The sequence below is a fragment of the Gekko japonicus genome, unplaced genomic scaffold (genome assembly GCF_001447785.1).
Source record: "Gekko japonicus isolate JY-2015 unplaced genomic scaffold, Gekko_japonicus_V1.1 scaffold1887, whole genome shotgun sequence".
Lineage (NCBI taxonomy): Eukaryota > Metazoa > Chordata > Lepidosauria > Squamata > Gekkonidae > Gekko > Gekko japonicus.
This window is the reverse complement of record NW_015175417.1, coordinates 110,691-135,299: the sequence shown is the minus strand read 5'-3', so window position 1 is coordinate 135,299 and position 24,609 is coordinate 110,691. Positions and strand designations below refer to the sequence as shown.

The window sequence follows — 24,609 nt, the reverse complement described above, 5'->3', positions numbered from 1 at the left end:
CATTTGACCATCAATGACTAGATTCTTATGCTGTCACTGGAGTCTTGTTCAGCTATGTCATCTGTGGCAACTATAACCTGATAGACCCAACTTCGTTTCTTTTATTTTATTTTTCAGCATTGGATGGTTAAGGTTGTTGCATCACTGTCTCACTCACATAAGTGATTTAGAAGGAATGATGGCTAGCGCGGCAGCACCCACAGCCAATCTGTTGCAGACTTGTGCTGCACTGTTGATGTCTCCATATTGTGGAATGCATTCTCCAAACATTGAGGCTGTGCTTGTAAAAATTGGACTTCAGTCTACCAGGATAGGCCTGAAGCTGATAGACATTCTTTTAAGAAACTGCTCTGCATCAGGAAGTGATCCTACAGGTATGAAAATAGCTTGCTGTGTATCTCGTTTTAAGCAATAATCTTGTGACTAAAGAAGGTTGATGTTGCTATGTAGAAAGTGATGTATTTAGAAATCATGAAAGTTCAACAATATACTTGTGTAAGTTCTTCACCTTGTAAGTCACTTTGCTGTTATGGTTTCAAGCCTTTCTTTATCGCTGTAATATAATTCTTAAATAAGGTTCAGGAGTAGGGATGGGCATGAACCAGCTCATGAGCCAAAATTTGGCACAAACTTGGCCCAGTTCAGAGCTCAGGAGCTGATGATCAGGGAAGGCACCTTCCCCGAAAATTTACCTGACTTTTGAATCATGGAATCATAGAGTTGGAAGGGACCTCCAGGGTCATCTAGTCCAACCCCCTGCACAAGGCAGGAAATTCACAAATACCTCCACACCTGCAGTGACCGCTGTTCCACACCCAGAAGTTGACAAAAAATCTCCAGGATCCCTTGCCAAAACGGCCTGGAGAAAAATTGCTTCCTGGCCCCAAATTGGCAATCAGCATTTCCCTGGGTGTGTAAGGGCCACAAGAACTAAGCACTGAGGCAACCCTTCCTGCCCTCCCTCTCATGATCTGTCTAAGTTTACAGAATCCGCATTGCTTTCAGATGGCCATCTAGCCTCTGTTTGAAAACCTCCAAAGAAGGAGAAGCCACCACCTCCCGAGGAAGCCTGTTCCGCTGAGGAACCGCTCTAACCGTCAGGAAGTTCTTCCTAATGTTTAGCCCAAAACTTTGTCAACAAGAATATTATATGGTACCTTATCAAAAGCCTTACTGAAATCAGGCTAAACTATGTCTACAGCAATCTTCGACGTGGTCTCTGTGCTTCACACCCATAGGTTTAGCGTGCTTGCGCTGAACTCATTGGTATCATAGAAAGCTTAGAAGGATTTTCGCGCCAGCTCCTCGGGCATGCACGGGAACCCCGACCACACATGCCCAGAGGGGTGGGGCGTGGACATCCCACCAGTTCTCTTCTGACTGCCGCGCTGTTAACACTTCTTCGTTGGTCGGTGAGATCTTCTCTGTGGAAAGCTTTTTCCTCTGCTCAGTTTTCCTTTTCATGACTATTTTTCTTCAGTTTTTCTTTGTTTCTTTGTTATCTAAAAAAAATTTTTTTTTTGTTTTTGTGAGGGGAGTGTTTTTAAGAAGACTTGTTTTTCGTTAAGGTGCTCTCCCCTATTTTTCCCGCCATCGGGCGCCCGTTCCCTCCCCCTCCTGTTTTTCCCTTCGCTTTAATTCTTTTTGTATGGCGAAGAAGTGGGGATTTTTTTAAATGGTGCACCTCTTGTGGCAGCAAGCTCGCGCCTCCTGACTGGCACTCGCTCTGTATTCTTTGTCTGGGGGAGTCCCATCGCCCTGACTCGTGCCCACATTGTGCAGACTTTTCAAATCAAACATGAAAGAACAGAGTGCCGTGACTCCGGGTGGCCCTCCTTGAATCTGCTCTCGCACCACCTGCTGCCCTGTCGGCTGAAACAATGGACTCTGAACAACCACCTAAGTCGTCATCTTCGACTGTCGGCATTGCACCAAAGTAGAAATCAGCCTCCGACATAACTCAGTCGACATCAAAGCGTTCTGTGCCGATACCTCAATCTGCATCCTCTACTCCAGCTAAGAATAAGAAGAACTATGGTGACCTGATAAAGAGGATGGCTTTTCGACATGATCCGCTGTATCTTTGTTTTTTGCCAAACGGCGTCCACTTGGTTCCTGACATATCCTTCCTCCCCAAGGTCATCTCTGAATTCCACCTCCAGTCAGAGGTGTTCCTGACGGACTTTTTTCCTAATCCCAACAACAACGAGGAGCGCCTTCTTCATACGTTGGATGTTAGGCGCACGCTCGTTTTCTATTTGAACCTAACATGACAGATTTGGCAGAGTCCTCGCTTGTTTTTGTCCTATGCCACGCATAAGATCGGCACTACAATTACAGCTCAATGGCTTTCAAGATGGATTGTTGAACTAATCCGTCTGTGTTACCTTCTGGTTAAAAGCCCTCTTCCTGGTCCACTTCGTGCACATTCCACAAGGGCTGTAACAATGTCCACGGCCTTCCTCAAGGGTGTCTCATTTGCCGACATCTGCAGGGCCGCTATGTGGTCAACACCAAATACTTTCATCAAACACTATGCACTTGACGTCCACACCTCCAGTCGGACAGAGTTGGGTCGCCTTATCCTATCTACCGCTTCGCACTGACAGCCTGCCAACACCCTCCTCCAGGTAGGCTACTGCTTGCTAATCTCCCATGGGTGTGAAGCACAGAGACCATGTCGAAGATAAACAGGTTGCTTACTTGTAACTGATGACCTTTGAGTGGTCATCTGTGCATTCACACCAACCACCCATCCTTCTCCTCTGCTGCCAGGCTTGGTCTTTTATTTTATAGTCTGGACTTGCAGCAGTCAGAAGGAACTGGTGGGATGTCCGAGCCCTGCCCCTCTGGGCATGCGTGGTCGGGGTTCCTACACATGCCCGAGGAGCTGGTGCAAAAATCCTTCTAAGCTTTCTACGATACTGACAAGTTCAGCACAGGCACACTAAACCTATCGGTGTGATGACCACTCGAAGATCATCAGTTACAGGTAAGCAACCTGTTTTTCCCCTGATCCAGCAAGGTAGTAACTTTTTCAAAAAAAATAGATAAGGTCAGTCTGACATGACTTGTTCTTCAGAAACCCCTGCTGGCTCTTAGTAATTACAGCCGTCCTTTCTAAATGCTCAAGGACGATCTGTATGATGATTTGTTCTAAAGCCTTCCCAGGTATAGATGTCAAGCTGATGGATCGGTGGTTACCCGGATCCCCCATTTTCTTGAAGATGGAGACAACATTTGCCTGCCTCCAGTCTTCTGGCACCTCACCTATTCTCCAAGAATTCTCAAAAATAATGGACAGAGGCTCAGAAATTACATCTGCGAGTTCTTTTAGTACCCTTGGATGCAGCTCATCTGGCCCCAAGGACTTAGTTTCATTTAAAGAAACTAGGTGTTTATGTACTACCCTTATGTTGATCCTGGGCTGCAACTCCCTTCCCTCATCATGTGCTCTGTTTTTGCCATATTGAGCACCGTTTCCCTTGCAAGAGAAGACTGAGAACAAGTAGGAATTGAGCAGTTCTGTCCTCTCTTCATCACCTGTTACAATTTCACTTTCCTGTCCCCACAACGGGCCTACCATGTCCTTGCTCTTTTTCTTACTTTGAACATAAGAAAAGAACCCTTTTTTGTTTTTAGCATCTCTCACTAGCCTAAGTTCATACTGAGCTTTAGCTTTCCTAACTGGTTTGGTTTGGCTGTTTGGGGCCAGCCATTTAAACCTAACAGTGAAATGGTGCGAGGTCCACCGTTGAACTGTTAGGTTTAAATTGGCTGCCAGCCCTTTAAACTTAACAGCTGAGTGGTGCAGGATCTGCTGCTCAGCTGTTAGGTTGAAATGGCATTTAAACTTCCTGGGTGATTCTCCCCCCCCCTTTCTCCCAGGCCCCGGTGAGCTGGTGGCTGGGAGAAAGGTGGAAGGGAAGTCCCTTCCAGGGCTGCAGCTGGGAAACAGGAGGAACTGAACTTGCTGGACCAGTTCGGTTCAGGCGGGGCTGTTTGTGTCTGGTTCGTGGACTGCCCCAGACCAAACCTCCATTTTTAGGTTCATGCCCATCTCTAGTCAGGAGTTTTTTTCCAGACAATTAAAAAGCATTTTCTGACACGGATTTCTTCACTCACCCTTAATCAGACTTCAATTTTCTTTCCATGTGGGAAGACTTGAATAGTCCTTTGCTTTTTGGAAGATTAAATGGGCTATCATCAGACTCCACAATTGATATTCTCTATCAACTTGGAACCACTCAAGACCCTGGAACAAAAGATAGGTAAATATTTTGCTTTGTTTATATATGCACAAATGGAATCCAATGTAAAGAAGCTATAGTGTATTTCTGTGTAATCTGGCTATGGTTAATTGTATAGCTTCTATACACACACCATGGGGTGCGTAAAGCTGGCCTGCCAGGTGTTTGGGGGTGAAGGTATGGGTGATTAACTGGTTAAAAGTGAACAAATTGTAACTAAACCCTGGAAAGACAGAGGCAATGCTGGTTGGGAAGGAGCACATCTTGAAGGACATTCTTCTCCCCACTTTTTAGTGGAGTTCAACTGACCCTTCCTGTCTCAGTTAACAGCCTTGGGGTCATACTGGATCCAAGTTTATTACTGGAAAAGCAAGTAAATGTTGCTGCAAAAAAGGCTTTCTACCAATTCAGCCTAGCCCACAGGATGATTCCTTACCTTGATACAGCTGACCTGGCCACCTGGATCCACGCCACAGTAACATTGACATTAGACTTCCGTAATGTTCTGTACATTGGTCTCCCCTCAAAATCAACTTGGAAACTCCAGCTGGTCCAGAATGCCACAGCTCAGCTGTTAGCAGGAGCTAGACTAAACTTGCATATTAGTCCCATTCTGCAGACACTCCATTGGCTGCCCATCTGTTATCCAGCTCAGTTTTAAGGCATTGCCTATCACATACAAAGACCTTCATGTCCTTGGCCCCTCTTATTTGTGGCCGTGCTTCTATTCCTATGCTTTGCCATGACAACTTCGCTCATGTCAGCAGGGGTTTCTGCATGTGCCAGCCTGCAAATGGGCAAAAATCACCAACTGCCCATATGCATGCACTTTATTTATTTTATTTATTTATTTATAAATTCAATTTATAACCCGCCCTCCCCGCTGTGTGGGCTCAGGGCAGCTCACAGTTTGGCATACGTCTACACATAAAACAAATTAAAACCATATAAAATCCTTACTACATACATCAAGATAAGTGCTCTAGCTGTTCCAGTCTGATCTTCCACAAAGACGATGTTACAAGATGGTACATCTACTCAATGCTCTCAGTTCGACACGACACTGCCGTTCCCCCTTCCCCAGGGCCAGACAATACTGATGGAACATAACGATGGTGCGGTAGTGGTGGCGGCTCCTACTTGAAAGCCTGGTGGAAGAGCTCCGTCTTACAGGCCCTGCGGAACTGCACAAGGTCCCGCAGGGCCCGGATCTCCTCTGGGAGCTCGTTCCACCAGGCAGGAGCCGCCCCGAGAAGGCTCTGGGCCTGGTATCGCCAGGAGATGTTGTGTCCCCGACCGTAGTGCCCATGGGGGAACATATGGGGAAAGGCAGTCCCTTACGTATGTTGGACCCCGGCCATATAGGGCTTTAAAGATAAGAACCAGCACTTTGAAGTGAATCTGGTATGCTATTGGCAGCCAGTGCAGTGCTTTCAGCACCGGCTGGATGTGGTCCCGGCTAGGAAGACCCATCAGCAGTCTGGCTGCAGCATTCTGCACCAGCTGCAGCTTCCGGATTTTGACAAAGGCAGCCCCATGTAGAGAGCATTACAGTAGTCTAGCCTCAAGGTGACCATCGCATGGATCACTGTGGCCAAGTCACTGCGGTCGAGGAAGGGAACCAACTGCCGAGCCAGCCGAAGATGGAAAAAAGCTGACTTAGCAGTGGCTACCATCTGGGCCTCCATCGTTAATGAGGAGTCCAGGAGCACTCCCAAACTCCTAACCTCTGGCGCTGGCACCAAAGGCACCCCATCGAAGGCCGGGAGTGGGAGCCCCAACCCCAGACCACCCCGACTCAGGCCCAGGACCTCCGTCTTCGCTGGGTTTAGCTTCAGCCAGCTCAGTTGGAGCCATCCAGCCACGGCCTGCAACGCCCGGTGCAGATCCTCTGGACTAGAGACCGACCGGCCGCCCAACATCAGATAGCTGGGTGTCATTTGCATATTTATGACACCCAAGCCCACCTCCGGGCAAGGGGGCACATGTAGATGTTAAACAACATCGGGGAAAGAACTGCCCCTTGAGGCACCCCACACTCAAGGTGTCTCCGGGACTGCTGTTCCCCTTTCCCTGTTGTGGCTCCCACCTTGTGGAATAGCCTGCCCCAGGAGGCCAGGAAATCATAAAAAATACATTGGGGGATTAAACATTTCAGAAAAGAACAAAAACAAAGCCTACCAACCCCAAACAATATTGCCAAGCCCTTTAGAGCCTGGTTTCTGTAAAGCAAAGCTATGGAGGAAAGCAGAGGTAGGACCGAGAGGCCCAAACAGCCCTGGAAAAGGTCCTATCCCCCTCCCCTGTTATGTTCCCTGATAGGAGAGAACATGCTGGGGACATGCCCAGTAGCAGCTGCCAGAAACTTACCATGCGTACAACTCAGCCTGACCCAACAGCAGCAGCCATCGCATAACTTGGCCCAGCCACCACTCAGCCCAGCCAGACTTTCTCAGGTCTTTCAGGGATAGAGAATGAGGGAAAGCTGGATACACAGGGGCAGAAGTTGAAAAGGAAGCCAGAAAAGGGGGGGGGGGGGGGGGGGGGGGTAGAGGAAACAGTGGAGGAGAGGATACAGTGGAGGTTCCGTGGAGGTTCTTGTAGGTACCTCACTTGGATACATCTGTCTGGGGATTTTTAGTTATGCAATCTTATAGTTTTGTGTTCATGGTATTGATGGTAAAAATATCAATAAATGTGTACATAGCTGATATTTTTGAAGTATTTTTATGTGTATCATTTTCAAAAAATGGATTTTCTCATACATAAACACTTCCCGACCTTCTTTCCCCCCTTGTTCAGCTTCTGTATCGAGCCAAAAGCACTTGCCAATGATATGCAAGGTAGTATCTTCGAGACATTATAAAAATAACTAGAAATAAGGCCCGTTGTGGATATAAATACAATGAGCTCTAGAAAGAGGCTCTGGGCGGATGCCCTGGCCTTGGGCACTCAGTCAATTTGCTGGGGTGACCTCAGCAGGGTATAATGACACAGAGCTTACCATTTTCTCCAGGGGAACTGATCTCTGCCATCTGAAGAGCAGTTGTAATTCTGAGGGATCTCCAGCCCTCACGTGGTAATTGGAAACAATGGTACTCCAGGAGGAAATGGCTGGTTTGGAGCATGGAGTCTATGACATTGTACCTGTCTGAGGGCCCACCCCTCCTCAAACCCCACCCTCCCCAGGCTCCACCTCTCAAATCTCTAGGAATTTCCCAACCTGGAGGTGGGAACCCTATCCTTCCAAGCCATCCATCAACCTACCTTTATCTGCCCCTCTGACTTTAGCTTTCCTTCTTCCCACCACCACCTGCAGCCTCTACCTAGGAAAAGTAGTCTTTCTCCACAGTGGGGACCCAAGCAGGAGGGAAGCAACCTCATCAGGGTATAATGACACAGAGTCCACCCTGTGAAGCAGCCGTTTTCTCCAGGGAAACTGAGCTCTGCCATCTAGAGAGCAGTTGTAATTCTAAGTGATCTCCAGCCCTCACCTGGAGAATGGCAGCAGTGGTTCCCCAGGAAAAAATAACTGCTTTGGAGGGTGGACTCTATGACATTCTATTCAACTGAGGCCTCTCCCCTCCCCAAACCCTGGCTTCCATAAATTTCACCACAAAGTCTCCAGGAATTTCCCAACCTGGAGCTGGCAATCCTAGTCAGGACTGGCCCCAATGAGCTTACCACAAAAGCCTGGAAAGGGCCTCCTGGCTTTGCCTTTTTACTGACAGAACCAAGCTTGGTTGCCTAGCAACAGCCACTGAGGGAAAAGTTAGTCCCACAGGAGCCAAGCAGTAGAAGTGTCTTCGTCCGGAGAGACAGCCATTTTGGCAATTTATTCTGACAGGGAACAGTGGCTGAGGCAGCAGTGGGTGAGGAAGAGGAGTGGACCCAGCACCCAGCCAATGGCATGCGAGTACTCTTGATTAGCTGATGGAGTGCACAGCAGAGCCAATGGGAGAGATGGAAAGTGCCAATGTGTTCGGGCAATTATATGTATTAGATTCCTAACCACGAGTAACGCTATTCACAAATCACTTAATTTAGTTGCACTATTTTTCTAAAAAAATTGAAGCTAATAGCTTCCTGTTCAGTTGGACTCAAATTGAGTTTCTTTGACTATAGTCATGAAGTCTTATCTTTATAACAATTAAATTTTGAATGCTGTGGATGTCATCTAAGGATTACAGAAACATTTAATCTTTTGAGTGAGTTATGTGAAGACTTATTTTTGTTTGTTTGCTGCCTGAAATTTACTGGTTTAACAAAGGCCAGTTCCTCTCCAATATATAAAACAATATAAAAGATTTTACCTTGTTTAATGTGTCCCTCTCCTAGAATTCAAGCCCTGTTGAAGTGGGTCAGTGATTCAGCAAGAGTAGCTGCTATGAAAAAAAGTGGCCGAATCAACTATGTCTGTCCAAACAGTTCTACAAGAGAATATGGTCTTCTGATGCCATCTCCTTCCCATTTGCACTGTGTAGCAGCAATTTTATGGCATAGCTATGAATTGCTCGTAGAATATGACTTACCAGCATTGCTGAACAGAGAGCTTTTTGAGTAAGTAACTTAAGTGTTTGTGGCCGATGTAGCAAATTATATTTCCTTCACCCTTGTTGGTCATTTCACTGCTCTTCTGCAGTGCCCAGAATCCATTGCAGCTGTTCGACATGTGACTTCTTGGTGACATAGGTTCCATGGCATTAAATCGACAGTATTACTGTTTTATGTATCCTGCAGCTTGTGCTTGGTATATCAAGTATGATTGTATGGGGTATGTGTGCGTGTGCGTGTGCGTGTGTATATATATGATTTTTAAATTAGCTAGGAGAAATGTGCACATTATCTATATACCTTTTTCTCCTTGTCCTTAGGTCTCTCTTTAATTGGTCCATGTCTCTTCCCTGCAATATGGTTTTGAAGAAAGCTGTTGACAGTCTTCTTTGTTCAATGTGCCACATTCACCCAAATTATTTCTCCTTACTCATGGGCTGGATGGGTATCACTCCTCCCCCTGTACAGTTGCAACATAGACTGTCTATGACAGATGATAGCAAAAAACAGGACCTTAGTTCATCTCTAACGGATGACTCTAAAAATGCACAAGCACCTCTTGCACTAACGGAGTCTCACCTGGCCACCCTTGCTGCCTCATCCCAGTCTCCTGAAGTTATTAAACAGCTACTGGACTCAGGTTTGCCCTCGCTACTTGTAAGAAGCCTTGCTAGTTTCTGCTTTAACCATACCTCTACCTATGACTGCAGTACTCAGTCAACAGATAATTCCCAAGACCGGCTCAGAAGACATCATGTTCCACAGCACTTTAATAAGATGCCCATCACAGCAGACTTAGTTGCTCCTGTTCTCAGGTTTTTGACAGAAGTTGGGAACAGCCACCTTATGAAGGACTGGTTGGGTGGCTCTGAAGTCAACCCACTGTGGACAGCACTTTTATTTCTCCTGTGTCATTCTGGTGCTACTTCTGGAGGACATGGTGTGGCAACACAACAGACCAGTGCTAAGCCTACCTTATTTTCTTCAGCTTCAGGAACAGGGCTGACCACTCAGCAAAGAACTGCTATTGAAAATGCAACAGTTGCATTCTTCTTGCAATGCATCTCTTGCCATCCTAATAACCAGAGACTGATGGCTCAGGTAATAAAAGAATTAATCTGTTGTACAGGTAATATTGATTGTTTGGATCTGAATGATCAGCAAAATATTGGTGGGCTGGAGGCATCCAGATCTGTCCTTGTGCCTACGGTGAGAGCAGTGTACTTGGAGGCACTCGTTATTTGAAAAGGATTGCGGAGACTCTAGTAGCTGTGCATATGATCTGGTCTTGCATGCACTTCCCACCTCTCTTCTGATGAAGACAATCCCAGTTAAAAATTAACTCCAGTAGCCCAGGATGTACAAATGCAGACATGTTTCTTCCCCACAGACAGGATTCTAAACTTGGATTAAATCCTGGACTAGAACTGCTGTTTCTAGGGTGAAACTAACTCTAGTTAATTTATACGCCTGGCATTTGTATGCCATAGATAATGAAAATTATTTTCTATCTGAGATTATCCACGTGAGAAGGGAAGGCAGAAGGGAGGAACAAAGGCACGCGTGAGGTTCATGCATAATCTGATTTTAGCATCATGTCTGCATGCAGCCAGTGTAGATCCCCCTCATAGCATGGATAGAGCTGTTTTGTGTAACAGCCTGAACTCCTTCATGAATAAGCACAGCTTCATTTAGTGCAGTGTAGCGGCATCAGCCAGTTCAGAAGCAGCATGCAAGAGCTTTGTGACACTTTGAACTCAGCAGTAGAGGTGTGTAATTTTTTTTTTAAAAAAATCAATATTTTTCTGTTTGAGTCTGTTGGTCCCCCCAAAATGTCAGGATTTCTGAAACATTTCTGAAAAATCCGAGATCCAGATACCAGTAAAGTATTCAGATCCAGCATTTTTCGATCCTGGATTTTTTCAAGTCCAATGGACCTTTGGGGGGAACAAAAAAAAAAAACCCAGCTGTGGCAAAGCCACAAAAAAGCAGCTGCTTTTTGGGTTTTCTTTTGCAGTCCTTTTAAACAGGGTGCATTTAAAGGGACTGCAGAATACAGCCTGCAAAACAACTGAGCTGGCTGGGAGCAGTCTCCCTGTCAGCTCAGTTGCTTTGCAGCCTCTCTAAGGCAGTCACTTTGAATGTGTGGGTTTAAAGGGACTGCCCAAGAGAGCGCAAAGCTGAGCTGGCGGAGAGACCACTCCAAGCCAGCTCAGCTGCTTTGCATGCTCTCTCAGGCAGTCCTTTTGAATGTGTGCATTTAAAGGGACTGCCCAAGAGCTTCCAAAGTTGAGCCTGCGGGGAGACTGCTTCTGGCCGGCTGAGCTGCTTTGCAGGCTCTTTATTTATTTATTTATTTATTTATTTATAATATCGGATTTATAACCCGCCCTCCCAGCCGAGGCCGGGGCTGCCCCTTTAAATGAACCCATCTAAAGGGACTGCACAAGAGAGCCTAAAACAGCTGAGCCCGCGGGGGGACTACTCCCCAGTGGCTGAGCTATTTTTTGGGCTTTGCTGATCTTCCTGGATATATCCGGGGGTTTGGGGGGGATTTGTTTTGTTTCATTTTCCAAAAAAATCCCAGATATCTTTGGTATGCCAAAATATACTCAAAAATCTTGATAAGGTATGTTTTGGGGTAAATTTTCGGCTCATGTAGATCCGAATGCACACTCCTACGTGTCAGGCTGCCCCATATGAAATGAGCGTGTATGTTGCAGAGGATTCTTGAATGCATCTCTTACTTGGAGCACTCTGCTACTGCCTGCCATCTCTCTGCTCCTGTCCTCTTGTGCAGCCCTAAAGTTCAGTGAAGAAGAGCAAGTTACAGCAAATATTGGGGAAAGCCAGATATAGCCCGCCTCACCAGTTGCCAACTCCTTTCTTTTAAAATCTAAATGTTTATTTAAATAGAACCAAATTTTAAAAATGGCAATTTTTACATATATTTTGATATTCCAAATTATTTATATAACTTCTTATTGTAATTTGAAACCATACTGTGACATAAGCTGAGGATGCTTAAGGCCTGCTAGCTTTGAAAATGAGTAGAAGACCAGTCTTCTGACCACTGTTTAAAATTATGTGAAAGTGTGTGTAATAGTTCATAACTTATCATCAAGATTGTCTTTATTCATTTTGTAGGTTCTCTGTGACCTCTTCCACTCCTCTCCTCAAAGAAGCAATCTCCCAACATCTGGAAACATTTCAGGGTTTATTAGAAGACTATTTTTGCAGTTGATGCTGGAAGATGAAAAAGTGACAATGTTCCTTCAGTCACCTTGCCCAGTAAGTCTTGTTTTATTCAAGTCTGCTGCAGTGCTGGGACTATCTTTATATCTAGATTCTTAGTGATTGTTCACATTTGATGTTATTTGGACCTGACTAGCACCTATGCTTAAAGTACTGTATTTGAAATGTTTTCCAGCCCTGATTTTTTGGATAGTTTAGAGAAACATTCTTCAACCACAGTAGCGTGATGCCTACACCTGCAATTTCTTTTATTTTTTATTTAAAATATTTGTTAGCTGCCTTGTGAATTGCAACAAAAATAACATACAATAAAATGTATTTAAATGCTAGTTAAAATAATTAGTTTAAAACTGCTGATAGGTAGAAAAACTAACTTAGAAAAACTAAGATCAGGGGGACAGGTACTCCTCCCTAGGAAGGTTGTTCCATAACTGTAGGACTGCCACTGAAAAGGCCATCTCTCATGTACCCCCCAGATGAGCTTGTTTAGTCAATAGGACAGTCAAGAGGGTCTCTCCTTCTGATCTTAGTTCCCAGGGCAGGAATATATGGGAGAAGACAGTCCTTCAGATACCTTGGTCCCAAGCCCTGATGGGATATTTTTCCTTCATTTGATTCTGTTTTGTGTGTCTTCTTGTTTTAGTTAGAAATTCCATACTATACGTTTTAAATAAATGTTCTGATTGTTTTGAAAAGTTAACAGGTGACAATTAGAAATTGTTACTGATCTTCGTCATGGCCTCTGTGCAGTCCCATACATGGCTTGGGCGCCTGTGCACAACCTCGATCGGAGAACATTCCAGAGCTTGCCTCAGGAGTCTTTTTTGGCAAGCTCTCTTCCCGCCCTGGGGAGCAGGCATGCACTGCGCATGCCTGGAGCAGGGGAGAGAGCCGCCTCCCACTCAGCTCTTTTTCGACTGCCTTCGTATTCACACCTCGCTAGCGTCACTCTAATTGCCTCAGCTGAGTACTTTTCTACTTGATTTCATCTTATTATTCTTCTTATTTCTCTTTATTCCTACTTATTCTCCTGTGGGAAAAAAGAACTTTACTATTTTCCTCACTTTCGTTTCTGTCCGCCCCTTGGCCGGGGAGGTGTTTGTATGGGACGCACAAAATTCTTTAAGATGTGTCGCCGTTGCCCAGCCAAACTTCCTTCCAACAACGGCCACGATCTTTCTTTGTTTTGCCTGGGCAAGTCTCACTGCATTGATTTCTGTCCCCATTGCGCAAACTTTACCTGTCAGGCCCGCAGAAATAGGGTGTCCTGACTTAGAACGTCTCTCCTCAAGGCAGCTTTGCACTCTAAGATGTCTTCAGTCGCGTCCCAGTCTTCTGCTCCGCAAAAACACTCCGACAATGCGAAACCCCTAAAGCATAAGTCTAAAAAGCACGAAGACAATCGGCTAAACCAAAATCGAAGCCCTCGATATCGACTTCAGCTCTGAAGCGCGATCCTGTAGTGATCTCCGGTCTCTCAACATCGACCGGTGTTACCTTCTGCGGCTCCGCCTTCACATAAGCCTAGCCTTCAGCCTCCGACTCCGCCGCCTACCTTGTCTTCACCTTCAGGGCATATTCCACCTGGTCGGCATTCAAAGTCGCCTGTACAGCGCATTTCTTCTCGTCGTGCCTCTCTGTCTCACTCCTGAGACTCCCATATGCCTATCTACCCTTTGGATGACAGGGAGCATTTAATGCGAAGTCAATCCAGGTTGAGGTCCTGCTATACTCGTAGACCACACCATTACCATTGCTTGCCCTCTCCATCGAGATCGGCATCCGATTATAGATTCTGGTCTCCAGATGTCAGGCACCATAGAGCATATTACCCTCTCTCCTACTCCAGGTCTTCTACCCCTCACTGAGATCATTATGACCAGTTTGGACAGACTGACCGCTACGGAGGCTGGCCGACTTTGTCCTATTCCAGGCGTTCCCACTCGGTGGCCTCAGTCCATTCCCTGGGGCTCAATCAGCCTCTAGATGTATCGATGTCGGCGGATGCCCCAAAGTGTTCTCCATTAGAGCCTCAGTATCGTCCTCCCGCTGATGACCAAACACCTATTGATGTCTCTCAACCGCTTCGGTCACCTTCCCTGGACTAGGTATCTGACCATTCTGTATCTGGTGATCTTGACCTCGATATCCTTCCTATCGAGGACGAGACCCATTGCTTGGGTTCCATCTCTCCCACAGAAGGCCCAAAAGCCTATTTGGAGCTTGTTACGCGAATGGCTACAGCTCTTCAAGTGCAGGGTTCTACTGAAACTCCTGCAGTGACTGATGTCATTCATAAGTTAGTGCAAGCGGATTTACCACCTTTGACAATCCTTCTGTTACTTCCAATCCATCTTTCGGTCCTCAAGGAGTCTTGGGACCATCCTGCCTCCGTCACTCTGATATTGAAACATTATGATGGCCTTTATAAAGTTCAAGAATTTCTGTAAAATTCCTGTTCAATCAGCCCCCACCGAACTCGATGATTGTTCATTCCTCTTCTAAGTCTAAACAACCCATTCGACAGTCCATTCCTCCCGATTGTGAGGGCCAGAAGATTGATGCTATTGCCAAGAAAACTTACTCCATCGCTTCCGTGAACGTTAGAATTGATACCTATCTGTCGTACCTCTCCGCTTATGCCTTTAATGTAGCCACTGCCGTTCGTCCAGTTCTTGAATTTGTCCCAGAGGAACATCGCCTTACTTTGTCCGCTGCTTTGTCTGAAATTTGTGAAATTTCCAAGCAACAGATCAACTCTATTTGTCATGCTGTCACCTGCTCTAAAGTCCTCGCTTCTTCCATCGCACTTCGCCATCATGCCTGGTTTCACAGTACTTCCCTGCAAACAGATGTCAAATTCAAAGTCGAGGATCTGCCCTTCGATGGCAAAGGACTTTTTCATTCCACTACGGTTGAGGCTCTGAAAGCTGTTGATGATAGCAGGAAACAAGCTTGAAACCTTGGAGTTTCTACTTTGACACCAAGGCCTCGATACCGTTCCTGGAGGCCTTACTACAATAAACGTCAGCCATCGCCTGCTACTTCCTTGCAGTGGAGGAAGACCCTGGGAGCTGTAGAGAGGCCGAATGGAAGGACACGGTATTGGTAATGATCTCCTCCGACAACAAAGCATAGGAATTTTCGACGTTGAGGGCAAATGGTAATGTGAAAATAGGCGTCTTGAAGATCTATCGACGCCAGCCACCCAGACTTGGGGAGAAGAGGGAGAATGGACTGTAAAGTGACCATTCGAAATTTCTTGCAGCGAACAAAACAGTTGAGATCTTGAAGATCCATGATGGGTCGCAATCCGCTGTCTCGTTTGGGGACTATGAAGTACTTGGAGTAGAACCCAAGAGTTTGTTGTGCCTCCGGGACAATCTCAATGGCTCCCTTGTGGAGAAGCATGTCTACCTCTCGATGACCCAGCGGGTCGAAAGCCAATTAACATCCACGGCAAGTAGACGAATGGGTACCTGCCCTTAGATGGGTAGGGGGCACCCACCTCTGACGAAAAAAGAGGCTGGTGGTTGTGCGGACGGCAGTGCAGAGCGACGGCGGTGCAGAGGACGATGGGCGGCTGCGGCGGCAGAGTCTTGCTGGTGGAGCTGAGGACGGTGCGAGGCAGAGCGATCCCTGGTGGCCGTGGGAAACATCGAGCATCGGGTGGCGATGGCAAGACCCTGGAGGCGCATGACCACTTCTCTTTGCCTTTGCACAGCAGCGATCCGCCTTTGGAATTGGTGTCTTCATCATTCCACCATGCTTTCCGCTATACACATCCCTGACATTCAGAATGTAGACGCTGATCTTTTGAGCCGCTCAGTCCAACAAGACAACGAATGGTCTCTCCATCTCCGATATCTACGACTGGTCTTCCTCGAGTTCGATCACCCAACCGTCGATGGTTTTGTCACCTTGGAGAATGCCTGCTGTCACCTCTTCTTCACCCGAGGTCTGCTGACCGCCCAGTCTCTGGGGGATGCGTTCCTTCACAGATGGACAGGGACCCTATTTTATCCCCCCCCCCCAATTTCCTCTCATCTCCAGAGTGCTTCAAAAGTTTGTGGCTGACGCCACCTCCTGCATCCTCATCACCCCTTGGTGGCCACGCCAAGTGTGGTTCCCTCACCTCCTCTGTCTCTCCAATGGACGGTTCTGTCATCTTCCTCGTGTGCCGGATCTTCTGTCCAGGGATCGAGGCCGGATCCTCCATCACAACATGACCTTCTTCAGGCTGACGGCATGGAAGATCCTACAGTAGACTTCTCACCTGAAGTATCGAATGTATTGCTTAATGCAAGGAAACCGACTACCCGCAATACCTATCGTCTGAAGTGGAGGAGGGTTCCAATCTTACACCTTGCAAGACTCCTTCGATCCGACCCATACTTCTCTACAGGAGATTTTCTCCTACATTGTGTTCTTGAAGGAATCTGGCCTTGCATACTCTTCTCTAAGAGTACACCTGGCTGCCATCTCGGCTTATCATCCCTTAATACAGGGCTCTACTGTCTTTTCACACCACCTGATAAAGTCTTTCCTTAAGGGTTTCCTTCGTCTCTGCCCGCCTCGAAAGCCACTCGTGCTTTCCTGGATTCTGTCTCTAGTTTTGACACAACTCATAGCTAAGCCAATGGCTTCGGTGGATCTTCAACTCCTCTCATGGAAGACAGCATTTTTAATTGCTATTACTACGGCTCGCCCGTTCGGGGGACCTTTTGCCTTTCGGGCAAGATCCCCCATATACAATTTTCCACAAGGAAAAGGTAGTTCTCCGGCCAGATCCCTCCTTTCTACCAAAAGTCGTTTCCGCCTTTCATCTATCTCAGTCTTCTGTTCTACCTACTTCCTTTCCGAACCCGGCTGACGCACCTCAGAGAGCCCTGCACTGCCTCGATGTCCGGTGGAAACTCTCTTTTTATCTCCATCGAACAAAGCCCTTTCGAAAGTCTCCAAGGCTTTTTGTTGCCTATGGTTCTCCGTCCAAGGGTGAACCAATCTCCTCTCAAAGATTGTTGAAATGGGTTACTACCACCATAGCCCTTTGCTATGAGTTGGCAAACCAACCCTTACCCATCTGTATCACTGCTCACTCCACAAGAGCAGTTTCAACTTCTACGGCCTTCCTAGCTGGTGTCCTGTTGGAAGACGTCTGTGTTGCGGCTACGTGGTCCCTCGACATCGACCTTCGTGTCCCACTATGCACTTGACGTTCGAGCTCAACGGGATGCTGCATTTGGCCAGGTGGTACTCCGATCTCTCTTTGCCTGTTGCTTTTGCTTCTTCAGATAGGACCTGTAAATTGAAATCATGCTGCTATGTCCTAACCTGCTGATTGTCTCTTCCAGCTGCCAGTTCCCTCCTCCACCTGGTTCAGCTCTTCTAATCACCCATGTGTGGGACTGCACAGAGACCACGACGAAGATAAACAGGTTGCTTACCTGTAACTAATGATCTTCGAGTGGTCTTCTGTGCAGTTTCACAGTTCCACCCAGCCTTCCCCACTGCTGGCATCTCTTGATCACTTACCTGAATTTTTGTCGAGACTTACCTGTAGCAATGGAAGGAACTGAGTAGGAGGCAGCTCTCTCCCCTATTCCAGGCATGTGCAGTGCATGCCTGCTCCCCAGAGTGGGAAAACACCCTGCCAAAAAGATTCTGAGGCAAGCTCTAGAAGTTTCTCCAGTGTGGTTGTGCGCAGGCGCCCCACCCATGTGTGGTACTGCCCAGATGACCACTCGAAGATCATCAGTTACAGGTAAGCAACCTGTTTTTCATCCTCGTGCCTAAAAGAAAGTATGGTAAGGCACCGGATGAGAGCCTCATGGCAGAGGGCATTCCACAGGTGAGGCAACACCACTAAAAAAAAATATCCCTGTCTCTGGTCACCACCCACCTCGCCTGTGCAGACAGATATACAGAAAACAAGGCTTCAGAAAAGGATCTTAACTGGCAGACTGAATAATATGGGTGGAGGCAATCCTTTAAGTATCCAGGCCCAAGCCTTAAAATAAGAATGAGCATTTTGAATTGTTCTTGGAAGCAGCCAGTGCACATCTTGCAGCCAGAGGCGATCCAATCTCTGTACCTACCCCCTGACAATAACCAGCATGGTATAGTGGTTAAAGTGTTAGACTGGGATCTGGAGAACCCATGTTCTTATCCCCAGTCTGCCATGAAAGCTAGTTGGGTGACCTTGGGTCATCACAAACACTTAGCCTATCCTACCTCTCTGGGTAGTTAGGATAAAATGGAGAACAGGAGAATGTTATGAGCCACGTTGGGTCCCTGTTGAGAAAGTTGGAGTATAAATAAAACAAATGAATAAACCTCGTTGCCATATTTTGGACCAACTGAAGTTTCCAAACCATTTTTAAAGGTAACTCCATGAAAAGCATATTACAGTAATCTGTAGAGATTACTGACCGTGTCCGTGTAGATACTTCAGTTCTAGAATACTGTGTTCTGAAATGGATAGCTCTGATAGACACAGTTAGCTATTGAGAATTCTAAACATTGGTCTTTTTTCTCCATTATTATAGTTATCTGAAATAACTTTAATAGTGCCCATGCCCAAGGGTCATATTTCCAAGGCCTAGAGTTTCATTTGTAACAATTTGACACATAGTTGTTGGACTATTTCTGAATGCTTAAAATATCTCTTTCTCTCCTAAATTCTAGTTGTACAAGGGTAGAATTAATGCTACCAGTCATGTAATTCAGCATCCAATGTATGGGGCAGGACACAGGTTTCGCACTCTTCTCTTACCAGTCTCAACAACATTGGCAGAAGTTCTTGATCGTGTGTCAGGCAAGTTCTATATTATTTTTATCATTATTTTTTAAATTGGCCTTTAATTATATTCGGTGGAAATTTATTTTTTGGTTGCAGTCACATCAGGGAAACCAACATTTCCTTTATTTATTAATGTATATACACATATATTTTCATTCCTACTCTTTGAAAGGGGGGAGGGCTACAGAACTCTCCATTCCCCCCCATAGAAGTTAGCATGAATAGGTTAGCATGTACAGGTATTTTGACAGATGATTCATGCATTACTCATAATTGGACCCCATGATGTTTATTCGATGCTAATACTTTAAAAGTGTAGTATGGCTCAACCTGTACCTTTTCTGGGTCATGGAATTTGTATGCAGAAGATAATACTTAATCATGGGTTTGTTTTCCTTAATCTGTTAAGCTTTTACATCTACATACCATTTTTAAGACTTGGCCATAAATTATAATGGGAAACCATGGAATTTGTATGCAGAAGATAATACTTAATCATGGGTTTGTTTTCCTTAATCTGTTAAGCTTTTACATCTACATACCATTTTTAAGACTTGGCCATAAATTATAATGGGAAACCATGGTTTTAATTGGGTTTGCAAAACATGGTTTCCGTTAATTTAAGGATATATGAGCAAAGTGTGCTTAAAGCAGCTTTCTGACTTCTCCACCATGCCTGATTGCAACATGCAGACTTCCTTGTATGGACATTCCAGCTGCTGAGCTTAGTTTAGCCAACTAAATAATAGCTTCCCTATGAATTGTAACCAAGATTAAAGCAGCAAACCATGGTTTTAAATATATACAGGGGTCATTTCCTGCTGGAGCGCCCCAGAGTGGTGCTCCGGCAGTAAGGAGCCGAGGCCTTGCCCCCCGCCCACGGAGGGACTGTGGAGGTTTTTTTTTAAAGGCTTGGGTTCCCTGCCCAACTTTCTCCAGGTGCCCTGGGGCTTTGGGAAGATGGGAAGGGCAAGGAGGCAGACATGCCTGTCTTTCCCCCTGAGCCTCTTCGCTTTTGTGGAGAGACTCGGGGGGGGGGATTTAAATGCTTGGGTTTCCTGCCCAACCTTCGCCAGGTGCCCCGGAAACCGGGCAGGGAACCCAGGCATGTCTGCCTCCTGGCCCTTCCCGTCTCCAGCCAGCCCGCCGCGGGATGGGAAGGGCAGGGAGGCAGACACGCCTGCCTTTCCCCCTGAGCCTCTCCGCTTTTGTGGAGATATTCGGAAGGGGGGGATTTAAACTCATTTACATATGCCTTAACTCATTTTAAACGTGCCTGCCCTTTGTCAGCGGGTGTGGCATATGCAAATGAGCTCCTGCATCTCTTTTTCTAGGAAGTGACCCCTGAATATATATATAATATATATACTCTTAGATACAGCTTGCATAGAATCAGTTGTTGCTGGAAGTGTGTGGTGCTTGTATAGAAAATACATGCTATATATTATGATGGCAGCGTGTGGAAGACACCATACAAATTCCAGCTTTCCATTTTAATGATAATTTAATGATAAAATATGTATTTTCTCAATTTCATTATACAATCACCTCTCAATCTATCAGCAGCCTTTGATACAGTTGACCATTTGGTCCTGATTGACTGCTTGGCTCCCTGGGAGTAAGGGGCACCGCCCTTAGTTGGTTCTCTTCATTTCTTCAGGGACACTCTCAGAGGGTTACTATCAGGGAGTAGAGGTCTTCCTGACGAGACCTTAGTTGTGGGGTCCTGCAGCGTTTGATTTTCTCTCCAATGTTATTAGATAGATAGATAGATAGATAGATAGATAGATAGATAGATAGATAGATAGATAGATAGATAGATAGATAGATAGATAGATAGATAGATAGATAGATAGATAGATCTAGCTAAATCTGTGCTAATCAGGAGGTTTGGAGTTGGGTGCATAAATATGGATAACACAGATCTGAGTCATACATTATTATCAGTAACTTAGAAGATTGGCTGTCCCTGGCCACTAAGTTACTTTTTGAAGGAAGTGGATTGGGTTGACATTGGCACATGAAGTAACCATGTAATCAGCCCAAAATAATAGTCCTGTGTAGAGAATCAACCTGTACAAGGCTGAACCAGGCCACTACTAGGGATGGGCACAAACTGGGAAAATGGAAGTTGTTCCTGGTTGTGTGCTGTTGTTTCCCGCAGATAGTTTCCTTCATGAACCTTCCCATTTACTGAACTGGTTTGTTTTGTGAGGTTTGTGATGTGGTGTGGTGTGGTGATGTGATGTGGTAGCCCCATGGGCTAGAGATGCCAAATTCACAGCAAGTCTTCAGCTGACTCTCCTTTGCTACCAATGGGAGATTGCACCCCTATTTTCCTTTTGACCCTGTGATCCCCAACTTCTGGGCCTCCTGGGGTCCTCCTTTCTGACCTGGCCTCATCTGCTGGCTTCCCTCTGACTGTCCAACGGGCCAGTTTCCCAGAGCTCCGGCTGCTTCCATCAAAGGAGATCACCTTCCCCTTTCTTCCCCAAGCCTCGAATCTTCAACTCTCTCTCCTGCACTGCTGCCAGGATGCATCCCTCCTCCACCTCTCCCTCATCTCCTTCCACCCCCGAACCAGGCTTTTTCACACTTTCCTCCATGCCCCTGGCTCCCACAAGGGCCTCTTTTGTTTGGTGTTTGGAGGGCCACTATGGGTGTTTCCAGGGCTACAGAAGTCCATCCCCCCCCCCCCGTTGCTTTGACAATTAATTGATCAGTGCCAGCATATCTGCTGCATGAACCGCCGACACAAACCACATGAACCTCCATAAAAACTATGGAGGTTTGTGGGAGGTTCGTTGCAAGTGTAATCGTATGACTCTCAGCTCATGAACCAGGTGATTTTTGTGATGCATTTAGGTTCTTGATCCTGAGCCACTATAGCACCATTTTGCACAGGCCCTTACCTTGTTTTGCTTACATGCTTGGATCTCAGCAGACAGGCCCTATTCATACACCTGTCCACCTCAATTTTGTGCCACTTTGTAAATGCGGTATCTAGTACACAAACAATGGGCAATGCAGTAGATGCTGGTGAATCCTGATTTTACAGTGTTCACCTATATTGGACATGTGCACAGGGATGGAGTGCTAGTGCAAAAGGCTTGAAACGAATCGATTAATTAAAAGCAAATACATTAACTTTGAGCAAACTACTATTCAAATAATTATTTTGATATTTTACATAACATTTTGTTTTTTCAGATACCCCTAGTATAACTGCAAAGTTAATTAGTGAACAAAAAGAAGACAAAGAAAAAAAGAACTATGAAGAAAAAGAAAAAGTTAAAGCAGAAAATGGGTTTCAGGACAATTACAGTGTTGTTGTTGCTTCTGGTATGTGTTAACTCTTTAAAGCTTTCAAGTGTTTTGAGGAAAATGGGGGAGAAGAGGCCTAAGGGTAAACAGTATGGGCCAATATAGGTCAGGTAATGAAGGGCAAAAAACAAAATATATACAAATCTAGTAAGTTTAAGGCTACAGGAAATATAATTCATTATCCTTCTGCTGTGCCTTTGCATTTGTTAGCCAAAAAACTGGAAGACAGTAGTATGCAGTGCTTTGAAATAAAATGATGAATGTGTTACATAGCTAGGGCTAATTATAATAAGACATTGGGCTTGGCACTTATCTATGCGGAGTTGTACACAGCCTAGCATCTTTTAAACAACATTCTCAACCAAGCATTGGTGCCTACATGTATGGTTGGCCCAGAAGGAATTGTATTTGTGCCCAAATGCTCCCTCTAAGCTGTGGAGTCTTGTGAGCAAAAATTCAACTTTGTGAGCTACTGGCATTAAAGTTGTGAGCAAGTAATTTGGCTACTGCATAAATGAGTTTGCTCTGGAGCCCATCCTTCCTGAGCTAAGACAAAAATGTGTGAGCTGAAGGCTAAAAAACTGTGAGCTAGCTCACACTAACTCATCTTAGAGGGAGCAACACTCAGGAACTATCACTTCAAACTTGAGACTGTGTCATGTGGAACTCTGCATCAGCAAGGTCCTTTTATGTGCACAGCATCTTTGATTTTACTGTTCTTAGAATATTATTTTTTATAGGTTTGAAGTCACAATCAAAGAGGGCAGTGTCCTCTACACCTCCTCGTCCACCTTCCAGACGAGGCAGAGTAATGGCAGATAAAGTAGGCAGTTCCTCTACAGGAGGCGACACTTCCAGCAAAACTATTAGTGTTCCTGTTTTTCACCTTTACCATAAATTGTTACCAGGTAATCCCCGAGTTTTTTTGAGACAGCATGCTTGTAGTCTGATGTGATCTAAATCTAGAGCCTGTGGTATAAGTAGATAAGCATGTAAGACTAGTATGTGAAAGACTCAGGTTCGAATCTTCACTTGTGCCATGGAAGCTCACTGGGTGACCTTGGGCAGTCACACTCTGTCAGCCTAATGTGCTACAATGTGTATGATAATACACTATTGAAGAGTCTAATGTGTTCAGTGTTATAAAGATTAAGTCAGTATTCAAATATACTGCTAGTCCTATTGTAACTGAACGAAACTGTTTTTGTCTAATATACTGTATTTTCTGGTGTATAAGACTACTTTTTAACCCAGGGAAATCTTATCAGAAATGGGGGGGGTCGTCTTATACGCCGGTAAATACAGTCTCTGGGCAAGTATATCCCAAACTCTATATTTTAACTGGAAAAGTTGGGGGTCGTTTTATACGCCCAGTCGTCCTTTACGCCGGAAAATACGGTACTTCCTTTTATTTGCTGCAAGTCATTTTTAATTTTTTACTTTTATTTTTTCCTGCCTCTCAAATAGTAAAAATAAAGACATATGCTAAGGTAGCACAGGGTGCAATAGCATGCAGTTCTCTCAAGTAGCTGAACTGCAGGCTGTGGAAGGTCAGTAGTTCAGCGGTTCAAGACCCGGGTGCCGCAAGACAGGGTGAGCTCCTGTCTCTAGTTCCAGCTCCTGCCAACCTAGCAGTTCGAAAGCAAGAAATTGCAAGTAGATAAATAGGGACCACTTCGGTGGGAAGGTAACAGCGTTCCGTGCACCTTGGTGTTTAGTCATGCCGGCCACATGACCACGGAAATGTCTTCGGACAGCGCTGGCTCTTTGGCTTTGAAACGGAGATGAGCACCGCAACCCTAGAGTCGGATTCGACTGGCTTTCGAGCAAGGGAACCTTTACCTTTACCTTAAGGTAGCACAGGGTGCAATAGCATGCAGTTCTCTCAAGTACTGTGTATATTTGCCATTTTGTTTGTAGAAGACTAAGGCATTTATATTTTTTTAATTCTGTAAGCAAGCATTATATTTATCAGTTTCCCACGATTTTTGGTTTTTTTCTGGGGGAGTAAAGCTTGTTCTGTGGATTTAAGTTTTCTGAAATTTTGAATCTTTAGACAAAATTATTCAATGGAACTGTGTGCTTTATTTGTGTTATTTTAGAGTCTTGTTTATTTATTTATTTATTTATTTCTATTTATATCCCGCCCCTTCTGCAAATGGGCTCTTGCCAGGTTGTGCCTCCTTTTCACTTGCTCTATAATTTATTACTTATAAATTGACCATTGATTTGACAAGCCTAGTGCAGCTTTTGTTTTCTGCATATTTTATATTTTAATATTTATTTTACTTTTCTTAAGCCATGTTAATGTTTGTAATTTGAAAATTTGTTTGCAAAATAATATTTCATAAAATAATTTCATAAAATATAAGTGTTATGTATATAACCTTCCTTTTTAAAAGTGAGTTCACTCAGAGTGATTTG

General features: G+C 45.3%; 1 protein-coding gene across 1 annotated transcript in view; it reads left to right on the top strand.

Moving 5' to 3' along the window:
* The window catches only part of BIRC6 (baculoviral IAP repeat containing 6), a 191,760-nt gene that overhangs the window by 101,707 nt on the left and 65,444 nt on the right, over positions 1-24,609 (top strand). Inside the window, exons 52-59 of the mRNA XM_015425773.1 lie at positions 118-374; positions 4,163-4,271; positions 8,589-8,810; positions 9,125-9,905; positions 11,952-12,095; positions 18,747-18,876; positions 22,072-22,203; positions 22,926-23,093. Of these exons, the coding sequence (XP_015281259.1) occupies positions 118-374; positions 4,163-4,271; positions 8,589-8,810; positions 9,125-9,905; positions 11,952-12,095; positions 18,747-18,876; positions 22,072-22,203; positions 22,926-23,093 (1,943 nt within the window). The remainder of the gene's footprint in view (positions 1-117; positions 375-4,162; positions 4,272-8,588; positions 8,811-9,124; positions 9,906-11,951; positions 12,096-18,746; positions 18,877-22,071; positions 22,204-22,925; positions 23,094-24,609) is intronic.